General features: G+C 37.5%; 2 protein-coding genes across 2 annotated transcripts in view; one reads left to right on the top strand and one right to left on the bottom strand.

The window, feature by feature from the left end:
• LOC126562569 (protein lifeguard 1-like) overlaps positions 1-12,409 on the top strand; it is a 400,503-nt gene that overhangs the window by 169,696 nt on the left and 218,398 nt on the right. The window lies entirely within an intron of this gene.
• LOC126563498 (putative mediator of RNA polymerase II transcription subunit 26) overlaps positions 7,573-12,409 on the bottom strand; it is a 46,567-nt gene continuing 41,730 nt past the window's right edge. The window contains exons 13-18 of the mRNA XM_050220143.1: positions 12,052-12,176; positions 11,760-11,948; positions 11,561-11,663; positions 10,646-11,440; positions 9,816-10,015; positions 7,573-7,698 (exon numbers count right to left, since the gene is read on the bottom strand). Of these exons, the coding sequence (XP_050076100.1) occupies positions 7,591-7,698; positions 9,816-10,015; positions 10,646-11,440; positions 11,561-11,663; positions 11,760-11,948; positions 12,052-12,176 (1,520 nt within the window). The 3' untranslated portion in view covers positions 7,573-7,590. The remainder of the gene's footprint in view (positions 7,699-9,815; positions 10,016-10,645; positions 11,441-11,560; positions 11,664-11,759; positions 11,949-12,051; positions 12,177-12,409) is intronic.

Genomic DNA, 12,409 nt, shown 5'->3' with positions numbered 1-12,409 from the left:
ACGTTGTATAATGTCGGTGTATAGGGATGCTACTGGCTACTTTAATAAGGCTGGACTTTCGTTTCGACACAAAAATGGAATAAAAAACTAATCCCGAACAAGCTAAAGCTTCGTGTATTTCAGCCGAATCTCGCCGTACAGTGAAAGGAAAACCAGGTCAACATAGTAATATAAAGCAAAATGAATAATACTACCTTAATACTTAATACAACACGAATAGCATCAGCAACAGAAGAAAGACAACAGATGGACATGAAAAAGATGGCAAAAGAAGGGCGAAGAGAAAGGAAAGAAAAGATGAAAAAGAAACATAAAAATACACTCACACAGACACAGTCACCCAAAACCTAACCTTAGCATAAATTGTTTTAATTTTTCACATTTTTCCCACTAGAATATATAACACAAAAAAAAAACTACGAAAACAGAACATGAAAGAGAAACAAACCGAGAAAGAAGAAAGGAAGCTAAAACAACAACTAGTAAGACGTAAACGAAAAGAAAACAAATAAGTTAAAAAACAAAACAAAACTCACATATATACATTGTATGAGTATAAAAGCAAGAAACGATGTAAAGCCGGCAGAAGGAATAACGACGACGAAAAAAGGGGAGAAGCGGTTAGGTGAGAAGAGAAACAAACAACACAAGTAAATCATAAAGAATCCAAACACTGGTGGTAAAGAAACTAATAAAACAAGAAATGGGAAAAATATATAAATAAAAAAAAAACAAATATATATATACACTCACATATATATATATATATACATAGCTTTGAAAATTGTAAAAAACACACGACAAAAAAGGAACTAAGAAACACACACGAAGAAGAAGAAGAGAAAAAAACAATACACAAACAAATACACACACACACACTCACACGAGTATGAGTACGCGTGAATGGGTAGGTGGTGGTAAAAAAATACAGCAAAACAAAGCAAAAAAAAAACGAGAAAAACAACAAAAAAAACACATGTACGTGCTTCATTGTTATCTATACTTATGGGTGGATGGTGGATGGTGTGATGAAGAAAAAGAAAATGAAGAACATGGCCCACTCAACCCCGTTCAATCAGCCAGTGTCAGTTGTTAAACCTAAAGAAAACACGATAAGGAAGGGGTGAAAAATGAACTAATCAAGAAGAAAAGCTAAGTGAAGAAAGGAAAACATACGGAAATGATTCGGAAAACACACACAAGAAGGTAATGAAAGCGTGGGGAGGGAGCTAGTGAGAGATGAGTGGGAAGTATAGATAATAATGAACAGAGAATATATAAATTAATGATTAATAAAGACAATTAAACTAGTGTATGTAAATAGCTGCAATGTGTCTTACAATTTGTCGCCGTGTGGAAAATATCACCACATAATTAACGCGTAAAAAAGTCAAAAATTTATTTACTTTAATAAAAACACTATGAAGACAGTTGTTTTTAAAATATTCAATTACGCAATTACGACTTTTATCACATCAACCGTTTTTAATCCCATAGCAACGGGACATCGCCTAGCTCGGATGAGAAAATAAAATTTGCTCCGTTGAAACAATCCCGTCGCCGTACAAACATGACAAAATTTCGTATCCAAGTAACAGGAGAGCATCCAAACTAGGAGGCCACATTTTCCGTCTCATAGCACGGGCTACCAGGCGGAGAAATTTGCGTTTTTCTGAAGCAAAATCTGCCAGCTACCAGTTTGAGGTAACAAGAGAGCATGCAAATTAGGAGGATACCGATCGACGGTCGTATCAGCTGGATCAACTATATAGTGCTCTCTTTCTCACCCAAGCATGCTAGTCTATCTGTCTCCAATGGTAAACCTACGAACTATGGGACGGCGGACAACAAATTTTTTGGCACGAAATATAAATAAAATTTAATAAAATAATTTTACTTCAATCATTTGTTATAAAAAATAAATCAAAATGAGATTAAAAATAGTACATTTATTACTTTATAAGCGCAATAAATGCATAATAATTTATTTTCCGAAAATTTCAGCATTATTATTTTCAAATGTGCTATCGTTATGGTATTTATTTTCTCTAATATTATTTATTTTCAAACTAAACGATCGCCAATTCGCAGAACCAGTTTAAGGAAAAAAATCAAATCAAATGAGATATCTTTAAATTTTGATTATAAGCAAAATTCTCAACAAATCTCACACCGCTCCATAGTGCAACGGCAGACAAAGATCGTGGTGTGTGTTGCCCAAGCTCGGTGAGAGGAGAGCATTCAAACCAGGAGGCAACATCTTTCGTCTCATCGCACCGACTACCGGGCGGAGAAATTTGCGTTTTTCTGAAGCAAAATCTACCAGCTACCAGTTCGAGGTAACAAGAGAGCATGCAAATTAGGAGGATACCGATCGACGGTCGTATCAGCTAGATCAACGATATAGTGCTCTCTTTCTCACCCAAGCATGCTAGTCTATCTGTCTCCAATTGCAAATCTACGAACTATGGGGCGGCGGAGAACAAATATTTTGGCAAAATAATTAAAATAAAAAAAATAAAACTTTTTTACTTCAATCTTTTGTTACAAAATAAAAGTCGAAATGAGATTAAAAATAGTACATTTATTACTTTATAAACGCAATAAATGGATAACAATTTATTTTCCGAAAATTTCAGCATTTATATTTTGAAATGTGCTATCGTTATGGTATTTATTTTCTCTAATATTATTTATTTTCAAAGTAAACGATCGCCTATTCGCAGAAAAGATTTAAGGAAAAAATTCAAATCAAATGTGATATCTTTAAATTTTGATTATAAGCAAAATTCTCAACAAATCTCACACCGCTCCATAGTGCAACGGCAGACAAAGATCGTGGTGTGTGTTGCCCAAGCTCGGTGAGAGGAGAGCATTCAAACCAGGAGGCAACATCTTTCGTCTCATCGCACCGACTACCGGGCGGAGAAATTTGCGTTTTTCTGAAGCAAAATCTACCAGCTACCAGTTCGAGGTAACAAGAGAGCATGCAAATTAGGAGGATACCGATCGACGGTCGTATCAGCTAGATCAACGATATAGTGCTCTCTTTCTCACCCAAGCATGCTAGTCTATCTGTCTCCAATTGCAAATCTACGAACTATGGGGCGGCGGAGAACAAATATTTTGGCAAAATAATTAAAATAAAAAAAATAAAACTTTTTTACTTCAATCTTTTGTTACAAAATAAAAGTCGAAATGAGATTAAAAATAGTACATTTATTACTTTATAAACGCAATAAATGGATAACAATTTATTTTCCGAAAATTTCAGCATTTATATTTTGAAATGTGCTATCGTTATGGTATTTATTTTCAAAGTAAACGATCGCCTATTCGCAGAAAAGATTTAAGGAAAAAATTCAAATCAAATGTGATATCTTTAAATTTTGATTATAAGCAAAATTCTCAACAAATCTCACACCGCTCCATAGTGCAACGGCAGACAAAGATCGTGGTGTGTGTTGCCCAAGCTCGGTGAGAGGAGAGCATTCAAACCAGGAGGCAACATCTTTCGTCTCATCGCACCGACTACCGGGCGGAGAAATTTGCGTTTTTCTGAAGCAAAATCTACCAGCTACCAGTTCGAGGTAACAAGAGAGCATGCAAATTAGGAGGATACCGATCGACGGTCGTATCAGCTAGATCAACGATATAGTGCTCTCTTTCTCACCCAAGCATGCTAGTCTATCTGTCTCCAATTGCAAATCTACGAACTATGGGGCGGCGGAGAACAAATATTTTGGCAAAATAATTAAAATAAAAAAAATAAAACTTTTTTACTTTTTATTATTTAAAATAAATTAAAGAGCATTTCTTTCAATTTTTACGTAGCATTTTTTCAAGCAGCAATTTGTTCGATCGCTTCTCGTTCGTTGATATAATGATTTTCCTTCCTCTTTATTTCAGTGTACAGTGGTGATACAGTAGTTTCTGATTTTAAGATTACTTTCTCGCATGCCTTCGAACAGCTGCAAATGGGGATTCACGCTTCACCGTTTAATTACCACCAACGCGTAAGCTACGGTTGCGTTTTTGCCAGGTAGAGCGATGCAGCTAAACTTTCGGTATCCTTACTGTTTTTTTTTCCTTTGCCTTTTCCTTCTTAAGCCAGAACGGCGGTGCGTCGTGCTGTTTTCTAGCAGCAGTAGTATATAGCTCATCGCCCTATTACAATTGTTTAACATCTACACACATTATCCATTGTGATTTTTCCCTTCTTCTTCAGCATGTGATTCGAATTCTTCCGCTCTTGGACAGTGCGCGCGCCTCTAGTATGTATACATAATATGTATAATATGTTGTATGCGTATGCGTGTGTATAATGTATGTATATAACTAGAACTAATTGTCACGTGGCCCGCCGCTTCCCAATAGCGGCCCAATATGTATATATTTATATGAGCTTCTACCTTTTTGCTTCACATTTTCCACCGCTCAACTTAATCCATCAGATCACTTGTGTTAGGGAGTTTTTTTGCTGCTGCTGCTGCTGCTGATACTAGTTTTCGAGTATAAAAATAATATGTATAATTGTTTTTGTTTTCGCATTTTAAACACACTCAATCATGTTGAAGAGTTTTTTTTAACTTTTTCATGTTTCCTTGTCTCCTCTCTATACACACAAACACCTTCATACACACTTCTGCGCTTTTCTACTTCTTTTTTTAGTTTTGGTTAGTGTAGGTTTAGGTTTTTTTTTTCTTCTTCGCACATAAGTTAATAATGTTGCTTATCCATTTTTATTCATTATGTTGTTGTTTCACTTAGTTTATCTTTTTCTCTTCTCTTTTTCCCTCGATTTTTACATTTGCTAGAAGCTAGTTATTGTGTTTCACTTCACGAGACCAGTATGCGATCTTTTTTTTTTTTTTGCGCGCGGGCTGTACCTTTTACTTTGATCTTTCTTCTGTCTGCTTTCCAGCTGATGATTCTATATACCTAAATGCGCCGCGCTCGGAACTTGATTTTGATTCGGTTAGAATAATTCTGGCGACCAAATACGGAACTCGAATTCGATACACATACACATAATCCGTAGTAGAGTGGTAGGAATTAGTTACAAAACCGTTTATTGACTGCCAAAAATTGCCTCAAAATATTTTCACTAATCGTGCAAAATATATACACACACACATTGACACTCATTTCCACTATTTACAACACAAACAATAGGAGGTAACAAAAATGAGCAAAGAGGAAGCTAATTTTAATTTATCTCAAATAATAATTAACACAAAAAAAAAAATGCAAATAAATATGCTGCTAATGAGTAGCAAACGAAAAAATAGAAATTAAATTCATAACAAAGTAAAAAAGAAAAGCTGGAAAATATTTATCATCAACTTTTTAAATTAGAAAATGTATACCCTCTATCCCGATTGAATAAGTTAGGAGAAAATAAAACAAAACAAAGACAATAAAACTACAAGAGAAATTAATAAAAAAGTAGTGGTAAAGGAAGAAAAAAGACGCAAAATAAATAAGGAAAAACAAATAGCAAAACGGGTTCCTTCTAATAAAGATAGCCTCTTGTTGTAACGTTTTGGTTTGCGGTTACACTTTCCTTCCTGCCACGCATCGTTTTTCTTTTTGTCGCTCGTGATCATCATCTTTGGTGGAAGACTGGTCCTACGCACCTACGCCTTGGTTTTGTTGTATGAAGTAGTAGCTTTAGTAGTTGGCGAGCTTACGAGGATCATCTTAACTCGATCTACCAGTTCTGTTCTGTTCTCTCAGCCAGGAACCATTCAATGTGTATATTTTATATGCTTTCTTCGTGTGAGTCTTATTGTACACACATACGCACGCACGCACCCAAAAAAGGTTCTGTTAAGTTAGTTATTGTGAATCGTTTGCACTGGGACACTCTTGTTCCACTCCACAACAACAAGACACATCAATTAAAAGGAGTGATTATTACGCCCAAATTCTGACTGTTTGCAATGTCAGTCTTTAAAACCAAATGTTTGGTGTCGGTGTCGCTTTTGACTTTTTTTTTTATAGTTTACTTCTTTTATTTTGTAGCTTTGTAGTGTATGCAGTGGTATATTATACTTTGAGCATTTTCCGTTATTTGTAATTACTATTTAAAAAAAAAAAAAAAACGGAGCTTGTTTTCTTTAATGCTTACGGATGAAATGGGATTTAACAAACTGTCCTTACAAATCAATGTGCGTTGGTGCTGCTTTTTTCTATTAAGTGAAGACAATTGTTTTTTTTTTCTTTCTTCTGTGTATTGTGTACGGGGGAGAGCTAGTGTCCGTGTACGTTAATCTTCACAAAAAAGGACTTGAAATCATAGACACTAAACACTACAACTACAACTGCCTGCCTGTGATAATTGGCTTCCGTGTTGTTTGGACGAATTATAGTTACCGTTTTTCCCTTATTTCCACCAAACCACCGGTCCATTGCTAAATTTAATTTCTTATATTTTCCTTCTAAACATTGAAAACTGTAAATTGGAGTACGACGCTACACATCATTGGGGGAACGGGTTTTTTTTCTCTCTAGATAATATGGTCTGCTTTTGTTTTGTCTTATTGTCGCCCTGTAAACGAATTTTCCCGCTTTTTGTTTTTTTTTTAATTTCCACCAACGTGATATTATGGGAAAGGATGAGTGTGTAAGTTTACTGGTTTTTGTTTTGGTTATAAGGCTTGAAACTTCACAATTCAACAGCAAGAAGTAGTAGTAGTGATAGTAGTTGCAGGTTTAGCATTAAAAACGGTAGTAAGTCTTCTCATTTCATCTCTGTACTTGCACTTGATATATGAAGTTGATAATTGATATTATGGTATGCGTTTTTCTCTGGCCCTGTTACGGTGGCCAATGGGATTATGTTTTATCTTCTCCCCTTTTTTTCGCATGTGGCTCTCTTCTCGCAGCTCAGTTTCTGTTTGTTTTCGAGTTGTTCTACACTACCCATTTATTCCCCATAAATCTTACACAAATTACACTGGGATATTCGAGTTTTTGTTTGCAAAAATGATAAAGATGTTTCTAATTAGGAGAAAAAAACAAAAGAGATTACTAGAGTGAATTATTCGATTGCCTGCCCAAGGGATGCAATTAATATAGAAATTTAAAATAAGAAAATATGACCTCGAATGTTTCACAAAACAAGTATCGCGTATCGGTGACTTAAGACCAGTTTTCGATTTTAGTTCCATCATTTGGAAAAGGAACCAAAGAAGCACATAAATACCTTAACCTTCTTCTAGGTACCGCTAATGATCGGGCTTCCTTTGGCAGCCGTATGTCCCGGGAGCCACAAAACTTCCATGGTTTTGACGAATCAATTTCGCCTAAAGACGAGATATGCATCTTCTTCAGCCTTCATTGGGTTACAACATTCATTCATGTGTTTTTTTTTTCAGTATAACTTCTTATTAACATTACACAGTTTTGCTGACGGTTAACTTTACATTTCATCTCAAGTGTGAGAGAAGCGACTGCTTCACACAAACTGGTGAACGCCAGCGTTGCCTCCCATCGTCGGAACACACGCATTTAATCCTTCAGGTGGGGGTGTAGTTGGCGCTAAAGCGGTGCTCGCTGCTAGCAGTCCGTGCGTGCGGAAGAAATCTAGTGTATTTTCGGTGCACTACGATCGTTGATCGTACGGTTGCGTTTTAACGTGGCGCCACGCTTGATTTGATCCATTAGCGATTCGTGGCAGACACGGGGATCGGGCTAGAATGTAGGATTGTGTGTGTGAGAGGGAGAGAGAGAGAAAGACAAAAAGGAAAATTGATTAATTAACACTGTATCGACGATCGAAACGCGGTTCGCGGTGGTACGTTAAAAAGCACATTATTGGAAACGGAGCAGCAAAGAGTGGAGAGAAGCATTAGCCAAAGATGATGTTGAATTTGAAGGGGTAAAACGGTTGTGTAAACGCTTATTACATGGGAAGTAAAATTGCATTCGCCTGCAAGTATGTATGCAATAGAAAATGGTGGATCTATACGGCCAGCGGCAGCAGTGGTGGCGGTTGAGAGGATGGGCTGATTTGCTTTAAACAAAAAGAAGCGAACCAAGAACATGTGAAGAGAGTATTACAGTGCCACTTGATTGTCCCACATCGGCACGGCATGGCGGGCTGATTTGTTGTGAGGAAGTTTTTTTTTAATGTAAAATAATAAAATTTTAATTAAATGTCCGGTTCTTATTTCGTTTTAAAAATATTTTCCCCCAAATAACCAATGAACTAAGAATGGTTATACAATTAACCAAAATAAGCAATTAAAGCTAAAAGGAAAATTAGATAGAGGCTAAATTTGGTATATATTTAGTGGCAACCTATTACAAGGCGACTTGAAGAAACTTGAACAGTCAATCAATACAGCAGCGATTCATGCTTAAAGCAAATCATTCTTTTTAATATAAAACATAATTTTTTAATTGATTTCTGAGTAGAATTGCGAATGAATTATTATTTGTTTTATTTACAAAGTGATTAATCGTCCCTTATCCGTAACTTATCTTTGCCTTATGTGGGATTGAAACGATTATTTGAAGTGAAGATTGAAAAAAAGAACTGACAAGCTTGACAAGACGATAAAGGGTATGTATATAAATATCAATAACCTTCAAGGGGTGAATGAGTGGAGTGAAGAAACGTACAAAAAGCTTTATTTGTTGTGTGTGTGTTTTGGCTGTGTTTTACATACATCCATACTGCATTGGTTCATCGCTATGCCTCTACCATTGATTGATACAGGAGTGTGTCATATGGGTGCATACTAAACATGACAAATACATTCGTTAATTTTAATATTTCTACACTCCAAGATAACTTTATAACAATAAAAAAACAAGTCTTATAAAGGTGAACCAAAAATTAAACAAAGCGGTTTTGTTTTTGGTTCGAAATTAGTAATTGTTTTACGTTAATTAAATCACTTAACAGCAAACAATCATCGAAAGGATTGATTGTTGCTGTACACAATCAAAATGTTAATTTAAAACGAATGAAAAAAAACATAAAACCTGGCGGGAAAATTAAAATAAAAACAAAACAAACCAACATCAACAGCTTCGAATGAGATAAAACCAAACACACGCGTCGATTAGTGTATGGAAACGAAACACAAATGAAAAAAAAACGACGCCGAAACTAGAAAAGCACACATTAGTGCGATCTTGCCAACAACACATCGTACGCGTTGGTGTGCGACAAGAAACATTAATGCGGTGAAAAAAGAGTGAAATATTAAGGTAATGAAAAAAAAAACACGAAAAAATGGGAGCCAAAGAAGTATTTTGTTAGACCGAAAAATAATTGAAAGAAAAAGGAAACAGCCGAAGTACAAGTAATTAAATTTTGACAAAACTGTGTCACGTTACATTATTAGGGTAAGAAAGAAAAGAAAAACAAAATCAAATCCGGTACTGTAAGACCCGGTAAACTTGCACAGTCACACTTTCCTCACCTCGGACAATTCTTGTGTGTACTGCATATACACATTACACACACGCTTGCACACATATCCTTGCCTCTATTTAGTTCCATTAATACGTAATGTTCTTTTTAAAAGTGAAACTGTTGGCTATAGTACCGCTCGCCGTTGTCGTGCTAGAGCGTGTTTTCGGTGGGGTCATTGAGTTTTTTGAGTGTTTGAGTTTTGGAAATTCCCCAAAAAAGTGTAAGAAAAGAAGAAAAACAAACAACAATAGATAAGAAAGAGAGTAGAATATATCGTTCCCACCTTAAAAAAAAACTACGTTCACATATTTCCACGCACAACAATATATGTCTTTTTCCATAAATATTCTCTCTTTCCGCAGTAAAAGTAAGGGATGCTTACCAGAGCTTTGCTGTTGATAAGATTCCGAACAGCAAACGCTTTGCCCGATAGTCGCTGTTCTGCGAGACGAGCGTTTAGATTCTCTAGAAAACCGGCACTAGTTTTTGCCAGCACGTTGTGCGTTACTGCTCCACTGGGCGCGGCCGAACCACCTCCGGCGGCACCATTATTGTTGGCTGAACTGTTACGGCTGTGGTGATCTAAAAAAAACCAGATGAAAGATGTGAAAGGTAAAGAAATCTTCTATCAGTGAAAACGTTCGCTTGGCAAGCAACAAATAAAAAAAAAATTAAAAAAAAATTCATGCGTTTAAAATACAACTCTTGTAATAAAGCGTAAATACAAGACCAACAGTTTAGCACATTCTACAGCAAGTCGGTATATGGACATTCCGTTTTCGCGTGCCTAATATGGCGCAGTGATGATAGGCAGCAAATCAATTTAACTCCTTAACGACAATATGTAGAATAGACTGATGATATTCCTCGTGTTTTATTTTCACAAGCCGCTCGATGGTAAATAATCTACAAATCACACACGAAACGTATAAATGGGACACACGAAAATAAAAGACAATATTCAACAGCAACAATGCTTTTGGTAGATAAGAAAATTTTAAAAAGAAGCAAGACAAAAGTATTGAAAACAAAAAAAATGAAAGCAGAACGTTACAACGTACTAAAACAAAAGCGCAAACGTTCGGCACATGTAAAATCGAACAAAAATGAATGTAATGAAGTAGAAAACAAACAGAACAAAAAAAAAAACAAAGGAGAAAAACAAGCGCAACAGAACCATACAAAGAAGTGAGGGATGGTTTTGAAATTTACTTGTCCGGTTTGGGGTACTACTGCCACTAGTGCCCCCACCACTCGGCCCATCATCGTGATGGCGCGTGCCTTTACCAAAGGAGGAAGGTGAATAGCTACCGACGGAAGCACCACCACCACCAGCCGATGACGTTTGGACGGAACTGACGAACGGGTTCGTCGAGACGTAAATGTTTTGCGTTGCGTAGCCGGCACCACTTCCACTGGCCATCGTGCTACTACTATTAATATTACTAGTACTACTACTACCAGCAGCACCAGCCGGGGGCAAAACCTGACCATACTGTTGCTGTTTGTGAGGCGCTTGTTGCTGGTGGTGCTGCTGCTGCTGTTGGTAGTAATATGGCGAGGATTGTTGTTGCTGATACTGCAGCTGTTGGTGTGTTTGTGTCTGCTGCTGTTGCGATGGATACTGATTATGATAGTACTGCTGCTGTTGCTGGTAGTGTTGCTGCGAAGAGGTTTGATTAGAGGTGGAATAGATTGAATGTTTACCCTCGCGTGGTGGATGTGGTGGAGGTTGTTGCTGTTGTGGCTGTTGCTGTGTTTGGTGGTAGTATTGCTGTTGCTGCTGTTGTTGCAAATGCTGATTATTGTTGTACGCTCGCGGATCAACCGGGGTTGATCGTTGGTAGATCAGCTCACTACCGGACGGAGCGGTCGTGTAGCCGTAGTTGTTGGCCTGCTGTTGCTGGTGTTGTTGATAGGGCACAGGTGACGGTGATTGAGATGCTTTGTTCGGTGCAATCTTGGCATTTAGTTGTGCGAGGAAACTACTGTTTGGTTTTTGGGGACCTGAAACGGGAAAGAAAGAAAGATTAGTAATGCTAGTACAGAAAATCCAAAAAGTACTGTAGTACTGTTTTGGAGTTTGTTATTACATATCCTTTACGAGTTCTTTTCTTAGCCACTTACCAGGACTTGAGGTACGGAAGCTGGACATGGTCGAGAGTTGTTTCGGTTGTGCGTATATTCCTCCTTGTTGGTGGAGATTCGTTTTCGGAGATCGATTCGATAGCTATAGAAATCAGACAGTAACAACGAAGAAGAGAAAATACGTATAAATATCACGGACCAAAGCAGTGAACGGACAGGCAAGTGGAAAAGTGTGTACCGGTTTGTTACTATCAGTTGCATGGAATGAGTTTGGTGTACTGGGGTGATGGAGTTGAGATGAAGGATAGTGTGTTTGCTGCACAGTCGCAGCAGCAGCGGCAGGCGAAGATAATGATGGTGATGCTGTGATAGTACTGTGATCGTGACCATGCTTGGAAGGTAAAGTACCATACAGATTGGTGTATTGCTGGTAACGGAATGAACGGACGAGCCAAAGAAAAAGGAAGCATTTTAAATGATGATGATTGACAATGTTTTTCACACCACACCACACCGAAATCCCAAATTACCGTAGGTGATCCTTGATTCGAGGGTGGATTGCTTTGCTGCTGAGCCCTTCGCAGCACGCTCGGACTGGCCGGCGTGTGCCTTATCTCATTCAGAGCTTTCACCGTGCCCGCAACATTTCCTGAAACTGTACGACGACGTGAGAAAAGAAATAGAGAAACGAAACATTTTTGGAGGTTGAGCTTTTGTGGCAGCTGCTGCTTGCACAGATGCTGGCAGCTTTAAGTACGACTCTCCCTTCCTGAGCGGGAGTTAGACATTGAACGTTAAGTAGTCGTTTACACTGGTGCATCGTAGTGTCATGCAATGATAGTGCGCAACTATTTTGCGATCGACTAACTTGATGATGCACTGCGCAAA

Source organism: Anopheles maculipalpis, chromosome 3RL (assembly GCF_943734695.1).
Source record: "Anopheles maculipalpis chromosome 3RL, idAnoMacuDA_375_x, whole genome shotgun sequence".
Taxonomy (NCBI): Eukaryota; Metazoa; Arthropoda; class Insecta; order Diptera; family Culicidae; genus Anopheles; species Anopheles maculipalpis.
Note: the sequence above shows the minus strand (reverse complement) of the source record. Positions and strands in the feature narration are given on the sequence as shown.